This window comes from Myodes glareolus, chromosome 11, assembly GCF_982192425.1.
Source record: "Myodes glareolus chromosome 11, mMyoGla1.1, whole genome shotgun sequence".
Classification (NCBI taxonomy): domain Eukaryota; kingdom Metazoa; phylum Chordata; class Mammalia; order Rodentia; family Cricetidae; genus Myodes; species Myodes glareolus.
Genome location: NC_142036.1, coordinates 46086859 through 46105953, shown reverse-complemented (window position 1 = coordinate 46105953; position 19095 = coordinate 46086859). Strand labels below are relative to the sequence as shown.

Sequence of the window (19095 nt, the reverse complement as noted above, 5' to 3'; positions counted from 1 at the left end):
GGGACAGAACAAAACTGTCCTAAAGGTCTGTCAAGTGAACAGCCAAGAGACTGCATCTACAGTGGGAGTACTGAACAGCCGGGACTCCAAGAAGAGAATGTGGGAATGGCCAGAGGGGGACCTAAGCACCCTCTGGATAGGGACTCTGGGTCCCAGCTCTCAGTTACCATCCCTGTCCTCAAACTCAACCCTGTCCTGGAGATGACATGGCCCCTTCTCACACAGAAGTCCTGCTTGACCATATCTTGAAAACCACTGAGTAGCTGTGGCGGGTTCCCTGAGGCCCTGAAGAAATGGGTCACTTCCCAGGAGCCCATCTCTAAGAGGCAGGGTCCAAAAAGAACGCAGACTTACGAGCACCAACTCAGTATGCTTCATGAAGCTGGCTGGGGTGATGGTCACCTGCCTGGTGTTACCAAAACTATTTTCACCGAAATTAAGGCAGAGGACCACAGACAACCAGGAGGTGGCGCAGCTGCAGACATTGCCACTAACAAGTCATGGATAGCTCATCATTGTAAATAAACAGCAGCTGCAGGCTGGCCAGGAATGTAACCATCCTCCTGCCTCAGACCCCAGAGTGCTGGGAGGACAGGTGTGCGCCACTACACTCGCTTGCACTAACATTTCTAATGTAAACAAATCCCAACTTACACCCACTGTCATCCAGATGTGCCCTGAAATCCCAGGCTCAGCAGCCATAAACTACTTGCTGGCCAAGTTGGTGGGCTGGGTGGGCTATGAGTTCATACAATTTCAAGAGCTGTGCCCGGAAGGCTTTGAAGTCTTGCCACAGGCTGTAGATGGTTCCACAATCAAAGAAGAAGCCTTTGGATGAAATCTGGGAAGAGTTCTCCTTGGGATTCTCAAGGGCTTTTTTGCAAGGATAGAAGGCCTGGTCTTTTCAGACTAATCTCAGCAGGAGAGAGCCGGGGGAACTCTACCAGCATGCCCAAAGGACCAGCCTTTGGGGAAAACAGACTCAAAGAGTACACGAGTGATTTCTTTATACAGGACCCACCTTTGAACACTTGTGGGTCACCTTGAGGGACAATAGTCCTTTGACCTTTGAGAAAAGAAAGATAGGCGGCCCTCCTCCCACAGGCTGCAACCCTGAATAAGCCCGCCAAGGGCATAGGGGGCACATACTCTCAAGTCTCAGTCACTACTAACCTAAGCCAGAGGTGAGACAAGCCAGCTTGGCTGGCCTTGCAGACCCCACCCACAGAGGGAAGGGAATCAGGCTGCAGATGGCTAGAGCAGCCCTGCGGCAGCCATCCCAAGCACCTAGCTTCTTGGCTTCCCCTCCCCAGAACTGTAAGAAGCCCATGGCAGGGTGGGAGTCGAGGGGAAAAGCATAGAACATGAGCAATGCTCACAAGGTGGCTGAGCGTAGAAGCACCAGGGAGGGACTTGGACTAGGAGAGGAAAAAGTGGCCCTGGGAGAATGGCAGAGACGGAAGCCACCCAGAACAAAGCCCAGGCTGGGTTCTAGTTTGGGGTTCTCTTTGAAGGGATGGGCTATTCTAAAACCCACGCAAGAAGCAGGCTGCCCAAGTCTTTCTGAATGAGCTAGCGCAAGCAAGCAGACACCAACAGGCCAAGAATACACTCCAGAGAAGGCCAGATGTATACTCTCATGTTCTTTGTGATCACTCAACTGTTTTTTTTTTTTTTTAACGCAGGGTTTCTCTATGTAGCCCTGGCTGTCCTGGAATTTTCTATGTAGACCAGGCTGCCCTTAAACTCACAGAGATCCACCTGCCTCTCTGCTTCCTAAATGCTGGAATTAAAAGCATGTGTCACCACACCCGGCCACACAACGTTTAATATACATATCTATTTAGCTATCTTGTGCCAGACTTCCACCCTGACAATCAGAGCGCCCAGTCACCAGAGACAGGTCCATCTACAGAGAGGCTGCCATCAATCAGAATGTCAACAAATACCCAAACTAGGCAAAGGGCTCCACCACCCACAATCCATTGTTCATATGAATGCTACAAAGATCTCATTGTTGGTAATTTTAGTAAAAATCGCCTGAATCTAGTTCAAATGGCCTTTCTTTACTCCCAGTGACTGTCACCTAACCTACCCCCATCCCCTCAAGCCAGGCTTGCTAAGCCCAGCAGATCATGGCTTCTCATTCGCAGAACGCAGCTTCCCTAAGACAAGCAGACTGGGGTGGGTTTGGGGACACACGTCTGTCCCTCCACCTGTGCCTCGATTTACCCATAGTGATCTGGCAATGCTGGCTTCCTCTGCTCTCACACCTCAAAGCTTCTGCTTTACTGATGATGACCTTCTTTGTTCCAGCTGCTAGTAGTAACTTCGTAGTGACGGTTTCTTCGCCCTTCCCTAGTGGCACCTGAGCCTCTCCTGGGGGCCTGTTATCCCACCCTAAACCTCCAAGCTCCAAACTACTGCTCAAAACCAGCCTGCGGCTCCACAGCTGTCTCCTCTGGGCAGAGCTGCAGCAGAGCCAGCCCCGCTGACTGCTACCCTCCTCGTCAGCGTGCCTTTCAGACAGGCCCAGCTTCTGTGGATGGGAACACATTTTCTTCGTCAGAAGGTTTACACGAGGGGAACGAGAGATTGATGGGCAGGTAGATGGATGCAGACAGCTCCACCTGCCCCTCAACATCCAGAAACATCTGCACCAGATCAACTTGACCCCCTTAGGGAGGCCAACTCCTAGAAATAGCTCCCAAGAGGTCTCCGAAGCACCAGCTGCGTAAACAAAGGCTCGATGGTCTCCACCCATTCTAAACCCGGGCAGAGGAAAGCAAGGAATCAGAACCCAAACCAGCCTGCCAAACAGAAGTTGCTGCTCACCCAATGTGGACAGTCCCTGGACAGCTGTGCCCGCCATATCTTTGCATGTCAATGTACACAGGCACTCACACATGCCTACTAGCTGGGACCTTTCCATTTCTATTATGTATGACTGGCCAGAGAAAGGTGTAGAGAGGAGGGTGGGCCATGGATATGGCTGGGCTCGAGAAGATGTTTGTTGTGGGTACTGCCCACAGAGGCAGTCAAGACAAGAGTGTGAGATGCAGAAAGACTCCTTCATCTCCTTGCCCCCCGAACCAGAGGCACACATCCTTCTAGGGCTGATCACTCTAGGCGGACGCCGTGGAAGTGGCTGGGTACAGCTCTGGATCAAGCAGGACACCCCACACCCCACCACACGGTCAATACTATCCTGGGAAGTGGACAAAAGCATGAAATGGTTGCAACAGGGAAGAGGCAACAGGGAAGAGGGCACAGGGGAAGGGAGGGTTTCAGAGGGAGAGCCACACAGACTCCACACTCTCCCTGCTACACACAGGATACACAACCCACATCACATCTCTCCCACGCCATGCACATGTGCATGCACATGCATGTGTGTGTCTAAGTGACACACATACACACACACCTCCCGAGCATTATCAGCCAGGTCACAGAGAAGGAATCAAAGACAGGCAAGGCCAGTGTCGGTAGGCATGAAGCCCAGGGCAGAATCCCTAAAGGCAAAAGGGCATGAAAAAGAGGGGGGGATAAATCAGTCAGATAGAGGGGAGAGGCCACCTTAGACAGTGTCCGGCGCTCTCTATGTTGTAAGTAGGCTGAGCACAAATGCCCAACCAAGGCAAGCAGAGGAGCTGCCCATACCCTGGCTAAGAGGTCAGGGACAGGGTTCAGGAGAGGTCGGCAGGAGAGCAGCAGAGGAAGGGGAGGAGTCAGGAGGCCAGCAGGAGAGCTGGGGAGCTGGAGGCTGGTCACCACTGAGAAAGGCAGGGGCAAAACACCCATCAAGTGGGTGCCAGGGTTGCTGACAGCCCATCCAGTTGTCTTTGGGCAATTTTTTTTTAAAGGTGCTTTTTCTTGAAGGTATTAAAAAAAAAAAAGACTAGTTTGGCTAGAAGACATTTTTACTGCTGCATATGAAGCTCGGCAGTAAAGCTTCCCTAGCAAGCACGAGGCCTTGGGTGTGATCCCCAGCACCACCACGAAACAGAGAGAGAGAACAAAAAGACACCTTTGCTGCTATCTGCACGGTAATTTTAGTTACTAATGTTCAAATCTCCAGCCTATGGTATACAAGTGGCGTTTTTATATAGTTTACATCTATCTACGAAAGGCCTGGCTGGCATATGTCATGCAGGACCCTGGCCTGGACATCAGGGAGAAAGCAGAAGACTTCTCCTGGCCTTGGTTCCTGCCTGAATTTGAGAAGATGGCCTGGTTCAGGCGGGAAGAAGGGAGGGTCAGAGGTGGAAGGGATTCTGGGAATGGCTAAGGATCCAGGCTCTGACAGCTTAGCTGCTTTCCCCCGTGTGGGGTCCACTACGCCCAGTGTGCGCAGAGACACAAAGGAAGGCCACCCAGAGGCTGGGTGTCTCTGGCATCTGCAAGTGTGCCTGCCAGGGTTCTGAGAACGTCCTGTCCCCCGTGGAGACGGGTGCATTAACTAACCCTTTCTCCTTCAGGGACTGCTGCTGGTGTCCAGCGCAGAGGACAAGATGGGCCAAAGGGCATCAGGGAGAGCGGGCGAGGCCAAGGGCGAGCTCACCTTCTGCGCACCGAGAAGGCGCGGCAGTGACATGAAACATTAGGTCACATGGCCTTCCCCTCCGGCCTTAGCGTGCCTACACATCTGCACAGAGAAGGAGAAGAGGTTGAGAGGAGAAAGTAGAAGAGCACGGAGCAAACCTGAACAGAAGCAGTGGACAGAGAACATGAGACAGAAGGGGGATGGGCAGGAGGAAGGGAGGGGACAAGAGCAGAAGGGGGCATGAGCAAGGGGGGGACGGGACAGAGCTTCTACCATGCACTTCAGATAGGTCACTCAGAGGCCATGAGGAACATGTAGCAGGCCTACGGACCAAAGCCGTGAAGGTTTCTGTGGGCACAGCCTTGTGCTTCTGGGAGAGACCTCCACTGCCCCAGCTAAGCCTGTGGTGAGCGACAATCCCCAGACTTCCAGTGTCCACAGTATGAACTGGGCCCTGGTGCATTATAGAGCATTCAACCTGGCTTTACCCTCTGCCTCCCAGAGCGATCTGGGCCAGGATACCAGCAGGGGCTCTCACTACCACTGACGCCCTCCCGCCTCCTCCCACAGGTCACGCTTATGTCTAAGAACACGGTGTGCGGTGTCCATACGGGGGTCCCAGGCAGGACAGGGTTCAAGGGCTGAAGACGGACTTGTTAAATCCTGCCTAATACTTTGCAAAATGGGTAAGCGAAGAGAGGAAGTGCGGCACAGCCCGACAGAGGCCCCGGGGCTGTCAAGCCTGGAGCTTCCACAGAGGTGGCACCGCAGCTGTCTCCTGCAGCCAGGACCCACTGGCCTCCCACACCCAGCCCTTCTGCCTGGGCGACGTAGCTGGTTCCAGAGGACCAGCACTTGCTAAATGTTCTTGGTCCTAAGACACGGTGAGTGACAGCAGGGTGAGGTGAGAAAGGAGGCAAACAAGACCTCTTCATAAATGCAGCTAACTAGCCACGAGACCAGAACCAGGCCTTCCAGACACCTGCACTGGGACATGGAGGGACGGGAGGAGGGAAGGGCGGAAGGGCGTGACCGGGATCTGGCATGAGGTGTGCTTGGGTATAGAAGGAGCAAGGGTCCCAGGTACCTTCTGGGCTCCAGAGAAGGCATGGTAGAAGCTAGACACATAAGTCATAATGGCTTTCTCATCCGGCCGGGCAGTTCCGACGATATCTGGAGAGAGACAAAGAGAGAGCTGCAAGTTTTTTAAGTTACTGGACACAGGGCGCATCTCACACGGGGATGCAGAAATCTGCAAACTGTGAAGTGACCTTGCCAAAGGGCCCTTCCGGAATCTAGGCAGCCTCTAGAGTCAGTGTTCACTAACAGGAACACGGGACTCAGAGGAAGGGGTAAAGTGATACCCCAGGAGGCAAGCAAAGACCACAGGGAATGCACTATTGGTAGCTCTCCTCCAAACACAACCACAGCGGCATCAATAAAAGGGGTTGAAGGAAGGAGGGAGGGTTTTAGATGGAAAGAACACATGGAACTCGCCTACCAAACGTATGCAAGGATACAGTCAACCCATGGACTAAAGTCAACCCACTCTCGATGGCAATTTTAAACCAGAGGACTCTGGCTAAGAGCACAAGAGGAGATAAATCGAGAATTACTGTCATGTTTGCTAGATGTGAAACTGGTTTTTTGTTTTGTCTTTTTGATGTGTGTTGTGTGTTTGAGAGAGTCACGCTTATGTAGCCCAGGTTGGCCTCAAATTCATGATCCTGTTTCAGTCTCCCCAGTGCTGAGATTACAGTGCTGAGATGTGTCACACATCTGGCCTGTGGAAATTATTTTGAACACCCATCTTCTTTTCTTCCCTCCTCTGATTTTTTCAAGACACGGTTTCTTTGTGTAGCCTTGGCTGTCTCAGAACTCTCTCTGTAGACAAGACTGGCCTCGAACTCAGAGGATTGGCCTGCTTGGCCTGCTTCTGCCTCCTGAGGGCTGGGACTGAAGGTGTGAGCCACCACCGCCTGGTTAATACCCACATCTTTTAGGCACGTACTTGGAAGAAGGTAGTGGTGACTGAGATTTGATTTAATGCAGTCCAACAAAGACAGCAAAGGAACAAAGAAGAAAAATGAGATGAGATGAACCATCAATAACCCTTTTTGAAATGGAAGGCATTTATAGCATCTCATATTTCTGTGTATATTTGGAATGTTCCTGGTGACATTTTCAAATATAAAACGCCTGCTGGTAGGGTTGCCAGGAGCACAGGGCTAGGGGCAATCTTGGACACTCTCCCCACCGAACCCCTGTGCACATCTTCAGCTCTTCAACATGGTGCTGAGATACTCTAACATAGCACATGGGCATCAGGGTTGAGGAGAGTCCAAAGGACAATAGTCATGGTTCCTGATTCTTTTAAGGACAAGGGCAGAAGAGGAAGGCCTACCCTTCCTTCTCCAAGAATCTCACTCCATGCTGCCTGTATGCTACCAGCTAGTGCCTCTTCTTCCAAACCACACAGAATCCTTGGCAAGCAAGTGACCCCAAGTTCTTCAAGCTGAGGCCCAAGCAAACAGCCCCACCCCCTTCCCAACTCAGCTGTCGGGAGCAGTGGGGAAAGACCTCACCTTCGGCATCCAGCATCTTAGGGATGTCCAAGAACTTCTCGGCCACATCAAAGGCCGTGTTCAGGTTTGTGAGTGGATCGTCCTAAAGGAGAAAAGGACCAAGGGATCACACAGAGAGCCACGTGTCACAGCCTATCCCAGCTGGGAGGGAGTGGGAGAGGGATGCCTTCCCACAGCTCTTCCCAGGTTCTGGGTAACCAAGGCTGGCCTCAAGACCAGGCAGGGGCCATTAGCTGGAGGTTTAAAACATTCTCTTCCCACCTCAAGCCTCAGTATATCGGGGAAATGAGGTGGAAAATCTGGGCCCCATGCTAGAGTTGGGGTAGAAAATAACTGCTAAGAAATGATGCTGGAAGCAGGGAACCATCAGTCCTAGCAGGACGCATGGATAAAAGAATGCAGACATGGTTTCCTCCATCCAAACTCAACAGCTGGCCTGTGTACTCTTAACCCTGAAAGAGAAGTTAGAAGTTGGAGCTGAACCCTTCTGCTCATGGAAAGATGTTGAGTTCTTCTAGGTAGCCATGGCTTTTTGAGAATCCACATCTCTGCTATCCTCTCCAGAGAACTAAACGGGAAGAGGGGTGTGCAAGGCTGTGGGAGACCTGGCGTCCCTGTACCCTGGGTCAAACCCAAGGTCAGTGTAAAATGGTGCAGCTGAGTGCACAGTCCAGCAGGCAGAACATCAGCCTCCTAAAACGATACAGCTGCCATGGAGGAGGGCACAGAGGGTCCTCAAAAAAACTAAACTCCCACCAGGCGGTAGTGGCACACGCCACACGCCTTTAATCCCAGCACTCCAGAGGCAGAGGCAGAAGCAGGCAAATCTCTGTGAGCTGAAGGTCAGCCTGGTCTATAGAGGGAGTTCCAGGACAGCCAGAGAAACCTTGTCTTGAAACAAAGCAAAGCAAAACAAAACAAAACAAAAACAAAAAAATTAAACTGCTACACCTAAGGTGTGGGGTTTCCCAGGAAAGAGGGGGCTAAAGGATTGTAAGAGCCAGAGAGTTTCCTGTGCTACTGTCTCCTACAAATGCCAGAAGCTATTCTCAAGAAGTCTCGTCAGCGTGGCTGCCTAAACGTGACCTGAACAAAGGTGACATCAATGGACAAGCTAAGGTGGAGAGGAGAAAGCCTCAACCTAGACAAAGAACCACAGGCAACTAAGGGATGCTGAGAGCTGGAGAAATAGTCTTCCCCTGGGAAGAGCAAGCCAAGTGGTTATCTAGTACCATATGGTCGGCCCTGAAGACATATACACACAGGGCAACATTATATGGACTGAGCAGTTTATATTTATGTATTTAGGATCACACATACACATACACACACACAATCACCACCAACACCACCACCAACAATAATAAAGACAACAACGACAACAACAATAAAGAAAAAGAGGCCACGGTTTGAAAGAGCAACAGGGAGAGGGGTGGTCATGTGAGGGTCTGGAAGGAGGAAGAGGAAAATGATGTAACTATATTATAATCTCAAAAGAATTAAACATGGAATTCCCACTCAGTACAGAGGTCCACAGGATTCCTAGGGACACTCAACGAATTGCAAACATGGTCTCAGACAGAGATTTGTATGAAGGTGGTCACAGTGGCCTTGTTCACAGTCAGAAAGCAAAATATGGACTTTTCCCTGCAAAAACAGCCCGGCTGGTAGGCTGGGATTCTCTGGTCCCTTAGAGGTTAGTTTTGAGAATGACAACTCTAGCTCCAGACATGGGGCCAGGCCGCAGGCTCCTCCCTGTTAGCTGACAGGCTCTTGCGGGTGAGCGGAGAGTGGGAAACTATCTGTTCTTTTCTTGCAAATCTTGGTCTTTTTTTTTTTCTTGGTAGATAGCTTACTCATCTATCTACACTCTAAAAGAGGTTGCCAGGGCAAGAACATCAGGACTTTCTTGGTTCCTGGGACACAGGTGTCTGTGGAGAGTAGAAGGCTAGATTGAACACTGCCCTCAGATATCCTGGGGGAAGAGGAGGAACAGGTTTGTACTTCTATAAGATTCCTTGCCAAGAGGCCTATACACCGGCAGGTCGGCCGGTTCTCTTTCTGTGCCGTTCCAGACCAGTGTGCGGCTGAGAAGAGCTCGCGACACTGCCTTCATGGCAGATAAGAATGGCTCAGGACAGGCCTCAACCAAGGTCTAGGCCAGGGTCCTCTGAGCAGCTTGGACACCTACAGTCACCATGAGCTTACAAAAGCCCAACCTCCTCACCCCCTCCACATACACTTCTCATTCAGCAAGATCACCAGGTCAACTAATACCCAAATATAAATGAAGGTGACGTAACGGTATACAACTTCAGCCCCAGGCTGAGGCAAGAGGATCATGGGAGACCTGGAGTTGGAGACCAGCCTGAGTTATAGAGTGAAACTCATTACCACCTCAAAAGTGTAAATAAAACAGAGTACAACACAGGAAACCAAGCCTACAGTGCCTGCCTACACATATACAGCAGGTCAGGACACTGGGACAAAATGTCTCTCAGGATATGAGATGTTTTACATCACCAGTAAGGACTGTCGCCATATAAAACCAGAAATAATGTAAAGGAGAAAGGTCACTCAGCGTACCATCACTTAAACACTGCGGCCTCAGATCTGCGAGTTTTCTCGGTGGGCTGAGTATGTGCGCAGGAATCTGTGATATGCACACCGGGCAATGATTAGAAAAGGCATCTTTCTGCTCACTTCCAGACAGGGCTCAGCCTGGCTGGCCCAGGTCAACACCTTTCATGCTGGGCACTGGGCTCTTAGCAGTGGTCCTGTCCTGTCCTTGCTCAGTTTGTCTCCATTCACTAGGGACTAGCCATCAGGCAGGAGAAGATGGTTCATCAGGTGAGCACACGTACCTTCCGGAGCTTCCCATAGTCGATCAGCTCAGGCCGGTGTCGGTGGATCAAGGCACAGAAACCAAGGCCGTCCTTCCAACTGTCCAGAGAGAAAGAGAGAGATGAGCAAGCTGATGACTTCTGACGTTCACTATGCAATCCTCTGGAGCACAATTTAGAGGAGAGGAGAAAAAGGGAGATTTCTGACTGCCACATTCCCAGGTATTGGGGTCATGCTTCTCGGAGTGGCTGGAAGTCGTGGTGAACCTGCCACATCTACCCTCCCCTCGCTAAGGGCCAGGGCCTTAGCCCATTGGTCTGGAAACCTGGGCTGGGCCTTCCTGCCATGATCTTTGAGGGGGTCTTGCCAGTATCATAAATACGAGCAAGGGTGTACCAGGTAGCAGTCAAGCCTGATATGCTACAGGGAGGGATGGCAGATTCAAAGAGACGGCACCTTTCCCCGGAAGATTCTTTTTCCCTGACTCCTTCCACCAAAGGATGCGGGAGGTCCTGACCTCTGTGGGAGTCTCTGGCTCCAGCACTCACCTGATGTGGAAGTTCTGGATGTTGACATTTTTGTACGGGGCTGTCTTCCTCTGACACCACAGGAGTAACCCTTCTTTAGCTGATGTCTCTGTGAAGAAGGAGGAGGGGAAGAGGGGGTCAGAGGGCTGACCCAGGGGAGTGAGGACACTGCTCCTAAGAGGGCCTACAGGATGGGACCTTAAGACCCCAAGTCTGTTGATAGAAGGAAGAAAGAAGTCCAGGCCATCATGTCTACTTGTTTGACAAAGTTGGAAAGGTTATTTAAGAAACAGGAAGCGGGGCTGGAGAGATGGCTCAGCGGTTAAGAGCACTGACTGCTCTTCCAGAGGTCCTGAGTTCAATTCCCAGTGGGGTGAACATGGAGGAGCAGGAAGGAAGCATTCCTGTCACCCAGGTTCATCCGAAGCCAGGCTTCTTCCTATTGACTGCACCGATTTCGCCCTGGTGCCATGACTCTCTACAGAGTAAGTGGTTTAAACTAAGCCAGGTATCTGAGGGGATGCGGAATTCCCAACTCCAAGACTGCAGACTGCACTGCCTCCAGGTGTTCAGATCTGGGAACTGCAGGTGGTGGCATTTAGTAAAGAACCCGAGAGACCTCATGTATTTCTAACTCATAATATGGACTTTAAAATAAGGTTCAAGGATCACTACAAAGACTATAATTTTTCAAGTGCAATCAATTGGCTTGGGGAGCCAGGTATAGTAGTGTTTCCTTTAGTCCCAGCACTCTGGAGGCTGAGGCAGGTCAATCTCTGGGGGTTCAAGGCCAGTCCAGTCTACATAGCGGGTTCCAAGACAGCCAGCGAGGTACATGGTGAAATCCCGTCTCAAAATATTAAGTAAACAAATTATATATATATTGGCATGGGGCTGGAGAGATGGCTCAGCAGTTGAGAACACTTAGTGCTCTCAGAGAGGTCTCTGGTTCAGTTCTTCCCACCCATGACAGAATAGCTCACAATCACCTGTAACACCAGCTCCAGGAGCCAATGTCTCTGGCATCTGAGGACACCAGCACTCACCTGGACATAACCACATACAGACACACATGCAAAGACACAGTTAGAAATAAAATAAATCTTGATGGGACAGGAGCGATGACTCAGTGGTTAAAGGTACTCATTGCTCTTCCAGGACTCAGGTTCAGCTCCTAGCACTCACACTGGGAAGCTCACAACTCTAATTCCAGTCTCAGGAGGTAAAATGCCCTTTTCTGGACTTGGGACACGAGGCACACACACAGTACACAGATATACATGCAGGTAAAAACACCCGGATACATAAAAGAAAAAACTTAAATATGCATATTTAAAAGCATTTTCACTCAATCGCATTGTTTAAGAAGGTGGTTTTCGCATGCATATATCATGTACATAGCAATCCACAAACAGCAAATGATAAGAGCACCATTATCAGACACAAAGTTCAAAAAATGGCTGGAGTAAGCAACCAAGTACAGAGGGATTACAGTCACGTATCAGGGCGATCTGAAAAATGGCCACCAGGGGGTGCTATGAGAGCAGGGGTGGACATGGGTCAGCTCACTTGCCTATGATTAATCCTTTCCCACTGAGGACCCAGTGAGGCTTTAAGATACTTAACCACAGCAGCCTTGACCTCCTGGAAGTGAGGGATGCTGCTGGGTTAACATATTTTGGGGGAGTTATCTGAAATCATGGCCACTGCCCCAGGTTCTAGATGAGCCTGGAGAGGAAGGCTAGGTGTGGAAGGAAAGGGAGAGGAACAGAACGCAGCAGAAACCCACCTTCCACAGAGATGTCCTGGATGGCAAAGCGAAGGATGATGGTCCAGATCATGCCCAGGGTCATCTTCACATTCCCATCCACAATCTCTATAGAAACAGAGGCAAGACACGTTAGGGGGACTGGAGCAACGGACACACATTCTCGGCATCCCCATGCCGCCCTCTGTACCACTTAGAAATCAGACATCACAAACCCCTCCCATTTCCAGAAGGCGGATTATTTATTTGTTTGTTTGTTTGTTTGTTTGTGCTGGAGACTAAACCCACTCACCTCAAACAGAGTTCACCATGCCTACCCAGCTCTACGGTCAGAAGCTGGTGAAAGTTAGTGGGATAGACTAGGAGAGACACCATGAGAGAAGCCTGTCTGAGCATGGCTCTCTTGGAAGGGTAGGTTCATCAGAAAGGATGCTCTACCTGAACCAGAGTCCTCCAGTCTGACAGACAGGAGGGGACAGATCTCTAAGCTCTCACAGAGCTGTCCTAAGCAGAGGCAACAAACGACCTGGGGGTCTGTGGCCAATCACAGCTCTTAAAACAGTCACTCCTGCAGAGAGCCAGGGTGAAGGACAGAAAGTCACACCGTCCATTTTAAGAGCTGCCATCTTAAGCAACCCTCTGATTGGTCAATTTCAAAGTGTCCTAAGTTTTAAAAATAGATTTTTGTTTTTAAAACCCACTCAAGAAGACAGCTCAGACAACCTGCTAAATTTAGTCCTTGTGCTTTCCAGACCTTATATGCCGCGATTCTATTACATTGTCCTTCCTTTTTTTATATAAAAATATAAATCAAGGCTAGAGAGAGATGGCTCAGTGGTTAAGAGCAGTGGCTGCTCTTCTAGAGGACCCAGGTTCGATTCCCAGCACCCATACGTGGCGGCTCACAATCATCTGTAATTCAAGTTCCAGAGGCTCCAACACACTCTTCTGGCCTCCACAGGCCCCAGGCGAGCATGTGATGCAGACACGCGTGTAGGCAAGCACACACAAAATAAAGGCAAGTAGAACGCCATCCCTCTTCATCAGGTTCTGGCGCTGAACAGTCGGTTATTAATTAACCGGGAAGGACAGAAAAAGAGCAACTTCCCTTGAGGACTCAGCCCCAAGGAGTGGATAAAATACACATGTAAGCCAGTAAATAGCTGTACTATATATACATCAATCTAAGCCACAGAGCTCTCTCGGTCTTGTGTGGGCTGAGAGGTGAGTTCAGCGGCATATCCTTAGTCCTCCCCAGTGCACAGCAGAGGGCAGTGAGCTGGCCCATGGCAAGGTACTCTCAGTGAAGAGCAAGGTACCCAAGTGATATGTTATCTACTCTCTTCTGCAATACCACTGCGTTGGGTCTGCACTGGTGTGCTGGGCAAAGGAACACCAGCGTTCACTTGGGACACGAGACACTGCTCCTGCTGAGCGAGGGCCGCAGGCAAGCAATGGGCCAAGGGTCCATGTGAAAAGTCCCCGAAGAGTCTCGGCAGCAGGCAGCTGTTCTTATGATCAGCCCCTCAGCCAGAGCATTGCAGGAAATACTGCTGGTGAGGTATGAGAGGTGAGGGAGGGTCCTGTCCTGCACTCGGGCTCATGCTGGGATTACCGGAGTGCATTACCAAGCCCCATCTCATAATGGTTCACATTTTTTAAAAGATTTATTTATGTATTACGTGTACAGCATTCTGCCTCCACGTCTGCCTGCAGGCTAGAAGAGGGCACCAGATCTCATTACGGATGGTTGTGAGCCACCAGGTGGTTGCTGGGAATTGAACTCAGGACCTTTGTAAGAACAACCAATGCTCTTAACCTCTGAGCCATCTCCCCAGCCTCATGGTTTACATTTTAAAAGATGTTTTCATCTACAACCTCCAGGATGTTAACGCTCATCCACACTGAAAAAGTTTAAATCGACAGGCACCGAACTCTAAGCTCTCACAGGTAAACAGGCGAGAAACATGGACAAATCCAGAACATGCAATCCAATACATCATTTTCCCAGACGTTAAATTAGTAATCTTTAAAAACAAACCCAAACAGATACATGCTATTATTACACTGCATCTAGAAGCAGAAACTGGCTTTTAAAATGAAAAAAGAAAATCTTTCTGGAAAAGCTGGCAATGGGCAGCAAGCATCTTACAGCGGTTCAGTTCTGGCAATGAAATTCTATCTCTGTGCCTGGCCAAAGACCTGCGGTGCAGAGTAAGGTTTCTGTCTAAATACCCTAGTTGTTCAGTTATTTATCATGGAAACTATGTTCAAAGGACAAAGAGTGACTTCAGTCCCCTGAACCCCACGGCCCTTCTGCTCAAAGTCATATCTTCCCCACCCCACCCAGGCCAGGGGCCAACAAAGCCTCTTAGGCTGGCGGCCTCACAGTTCCTTCTCCCAGAATATCCACATGACTTGTCCCTCCCTCCCCTCCCCCAGGTCAGGTCACTGGAGCCTTCCTTGCCCACCCTCTTGACTCTCCACTGCTCTCTACCTGACACCTGTAGGTATTTCTCATTGTCTTCTGATGGACAAGAGTCAGGACTATTCCTGTCTTGCAACACTGCTCAGAGCCAGCAGGCCTGGCACTGAGTAAGATCTCTACGAATGAATGAATGAAGGAATGAGGCAGGCATGAATCAGGGTGAGTGAGCAGAGGCACACAGGCCTGTCCCAGGCCCTGGAGGACCTATCTGTGCCTGGCCACTCCCTGCAGCCTGGCCACTCCCAAGGCAGGCCCAGGTAACAGCTCAGCGATGCTCAATGGGATGTTAAGGAGCCATTCAGCACTGCATTCCTGAGGATTTGATGACTCAGGGGGAAACGATCCTTACCCTGAAATTTTATGGGCAGCATTTTGACTCTGAGGGGAAATTTTTTTAAGCTTATAAAAGTGATGACAGCGAGGGTCAGCCTTTCTGGAACGAAGGCTCTCCTCCCCTCTGCCCGACTCCATGGGGACCACTCTGCCTCCCCTGGGGACCTTTCAAAAACTAGACAGATTTTGGGGGGGGGGGTCTTCTTTCCCTTCCCCAGAACTTAGTGAATTCTAAGACACAGCAAAGAGACAAAACTAACCCTAGAGAAAAGGAAGGACAGCGGGGTGTGCTCAGCTCAGGTGAGGAAGGACAGCGGGGTGTGCTCAGGTAAAGAATCCCTCACCTCAGCCCCGTCACTCTAGTCTAGGTGCCAGGGGACACATCCCATAGGGATGGATGAGGGTGAGACCTCAGCCTGGAGCCTGATCGGGGCTCTGCTATGGAGGTCCAGTCTGGTTCCGAGTAACCTGACATTTTACCTCTCTGGCAATTTTTCTGAGGCTCAGCAGCAGCCCTCACCCTGGAAGACGGCCTGTCAACCCTACTCACCAGCCTGTCCAGAGAAGGTAATCCATGACTGGCTGCTTCCCTTGGGTTAGGTTCAGGCTAGCACAAGACATCCTCTTCCACCTCTCCCTTCCTCTTTGGGTATCCTTTGCCAAATTTTCCTTTCTAAAATTCTGCTTTTCCTGACTTCTTCGTTTTGTTTTGTTTTTTAAAACCAGTCACAATGGCCCTGCATTTCCCACTCAGGAACAGCTAGTTGAAACTAGGTGAGTCCATCTTTTTTTTTTTTTTTTTTTTAAGGAGAAGCTCTTTCCAATTCTCTGCAGTCCCCACCCATCCCTATTGTTCACCCAAGTTCATTTCCCACACTCTCTCCTTCCCAACCCCAGTGCAGACTGAATCTGTGCCAGATCATCGAGCAGCCTTTCTCTTGGCCTTCCCTGCCTGAGAAAACTCTGCCAGGCTTCAGCCTTTCTTAGTAGAACAAGATGTTCTTTTCTTTTTATTAAGAGGCCAAGAATGTTTTTCCAGCCGCAAAGTGAGTACCTGCCACATACACGCGTGCTTTGAACACACACCCGGCATCAGCAGCCAGAAGCGGTGGCCACAGGCTGGAGAGAACATAGCCTCTGCCCTTGAGTTGCTCAAAACTGCAGAGTTGCCAGGATGCAGAGGTGTGGTTGCCACCTGAGCGCCAGCTCAAAGAGGCAAGACAAGGGTCAGCCGACTTTCTCAATACAGGACTCACCGAGAAATAGTTTTGGCTTCACTGGCCACATGGTCTCTGCAGCAACCACTGAGCTCACTGCTGACACCAAAGGTGGCACCGGATGACGGGCAAACAGATGTGGTTTTGTGTTCATCAGTTCACCAAAACCTTTGTCAACCAGGTTCAACCCGACACACAGCAGTTTGTTGCCCCTGTTAAAGCCGACAGATGACCCTTCTATGTCTAGAAAAAAAGGACTCTTCCCATTGTCCACAGGAGATGGGTTCTTACAGAATTAGAGGGAGCCGTAGCGCCCCCACCCCGGTGCATTTCTCTGGTGTCATATAGAATTGGATTTGTACTGTGGAACAATCTTTGTACACTGCACATGTGTAAGTACTCTCATTAGTTAATAAAGAAGCGAACTGGCCAGTAGCTAAACAGGATTAAGATCAGGTGGGACAGACAAACTGAGAATGCTGGGAGGAAGAAGGGCGGAGTCAGAAGATTTGCCAGCCAGACACAAGAGGAAGCAGGACGCGTACAAAATGAGATTAACGAGCTATGAGCCACATGGTAAGCTTAGATAAGAAATATGGATTAATTTAAGTCATAAGAGCTAGTTAGTAACAAGCCTGAGCTTTAGGCCAAGCATTTAATATTGAGTCTCCGTATCGGTTATTTGGGAACTGGCAGGCGGGAAACAAAGGTCTGCCTACAGATTTGGGTTCTAGTTTGGCCACTCATAGAAGATGGGATCAGAGCAAGCAGCATGGTCATCTGGATGCATGTTTTTCTACAGTGGGGGTGAGCATTAGAGATACTCCATCTTTTGAGGTCACAGGTTAAAGCATTTCAGCATGGCTTTCCTCACGATAAATGAGTCCTCAAATACACAACTGTGGCTATGTCTTGGCCAAGTGAGTAAGATGGTATTTTTCAATTCCTGGCACCCTGCAGCAGGCGCCCAATGAACATGTGCTGTGTTCATAGGTTATGTCATCAGAGGGCCCAGTTAGAATATCCCAGCTTCTCCTATGAGCCAGCACAACATACACCAGAAGACCTGCTCCATTCTAACTGTGAAGGGTATGCGAACAATGGATTCAGCTGTATTAAAAAAAAAAAAAAGGCTTAGAGTGATGGGAAAAGAACAAAAGAACCAGGGAGATGCTACTAAAAATGCTGCATTTTTGAGCAGCAGGGTCTCCCCAGGGCCCTGTCAGCCATGGGTCTGTCTGCACTGTCCAAGCCACAGAGCACCGCTACAGGACACGGAGGGCACTGAGGTATCGGGTAAGGTGCTCAGCACTCTGGGTGTAAGTGCACATCATAAGGACTGTAGTGAAAGAACGGCAAAGGCAAAGGGGTGAGTCCTGGTGTAGCCCTAGGAGGACAGTACCGTCATTACAGCAGTCAGAGCAGAAAGGATCAAGGAAACACTGGTCCCAGGGTATCAAGCCTCACCTTCGGCCCCGATGGACACCAGCTTGACTCCTTTGCTGGCTATGAAATCCAGGGCCTTGTTGACGTTGGAGATCTTGTGCACCCGCATCTTGCCTCTCTCTGGCTTGGCCAAGCGTTCGCCTGATCAAGAGGGAGGAAAATGAAAATGAGACACAATTGTCCAGGAGCCAGAGTCATCCTCACTTTCCCTCATCCAAAATGTTTCTTAAATGGGCAACACATGATTTGTCTCTCAGATGTTTGGAGTTATCACCCAGGAATCAAAGAGAGGTTGAGTCTATCTTGATTCTCAGAGAAAAACCTGCATGCATTCACTCAAAAGTTATAGCTTTATTTTTAAAATACTTTTAAAAGTGTGTGTGTGTGTGTGTGTGTCTGTGTCTGTCTGTCTGTGTGTCTACGTCATATATGTGCAGGTATCCAAGGAAACCAGAAGAGGGCACTAGATCCCTGGAGCTGGAGTTACATGGGCAACTGAGCCTCCAGCTATGGGTATTTGGTACCAAACCCAGGTCCTCTGGAAGAGCAGCAAGCCTCTGTTAATTATTTTTTATGTTCCTAACAGATGCCAGCGATTGAGGTGCTGGGCATCTGAGAGCAAACAAGTTTCTTGCCTTTTATGTAATTGCAGTCCAGTAGGAAAGGACAGGTCTTAAATTAAAAGGCAGAAAAATAAACATATACAATGAGCAAATACCATAGCCACCCTATGGCTTACACCTCCTGAGCAACATCTGAAACGGGTGTAGAGAAGCAAGAAGGAAAAATCAGTAGATGCAGACCAGAGGAGCCCAAGAATATTACAAATGGAGCTTAATGAGCAAGTCTGGGAGTTCAGCAGACCAGAATACCAAGGGACACAAAGCCAGTCAAGACTGTAGTCAGGAGGCTCCAGACAGGAGCAAGGCACATGAGTGGACTAGAGGCATTTTTGGAACATTCTGGCCAAGACTGGTCTAGATGCTGCTGGTGGCCAGGAACTCTGTGGGAAGCTGGGTTTAAAGGGAACAGGATAATTAAGTGGGTAAAGAAATCTCAAGACAACAACACATTCATAGTGGCACAGTTACGGCCAGGCCAGGTGCTCTTAGCAAGTTGACAACAGGAATCAAGGGCAGAGAGCAGAATGGAAAGATCTGGAAAACCTGAATTCTCACCCCCAAAGAGCAAACTAAAAGTTGTGGATAGACAGGGTGTGACTGCTAGAGATCACTGACATTAAAAAGAAGCCAAGGCAGCTTTGATACAATCCAGGAGTTTCTTTCTTAATGGCCTCCCCAGCTACTCCCCCTCCTCCGTGTCAGAACTAACAACCTGTGACTA

At 49.8% G+C, this 19095-nt stretch overlaps 1 protein-coding gene across 3 annotated transcripts in view; it reads right to left on the bottom strand.

The window, feature by feature from the left end:
* Positions 1-19095, bottom strand: part of Actn1 (actinin alpha 1) — a 93994-nt gene that overhangs the window by 18413 nt on the left and 56486 nt on the right. For all 3 annotated transcript variants that reach the window (XM_048415434.3, XM_048415433.3, XM_048415432.3), the window contains exons 3-8: positions 17773-17892; positions 12289-12375; positions 10521-10608; positions 9993-10071; positions 7129-7210; positions 5631-5716 (exon numbers count right to left, since the gene is read on the bottom strand). In XM_048415434.3, the coding sequence (XP_048271391.1) occupies positions 5631-5716; positions 7129-7210; positions 9993-10071; positions 10521-10608; positions 12289-12375; positions 17773-17892 (542 nt within the window). The remainder of the gene's footprint in view (positions 1-5630; positions 5717-7128; positions 7211-9992; positions 10072-10520; positions 10609-12288; positions 12376-17772; positions 17893-19095) is intronic.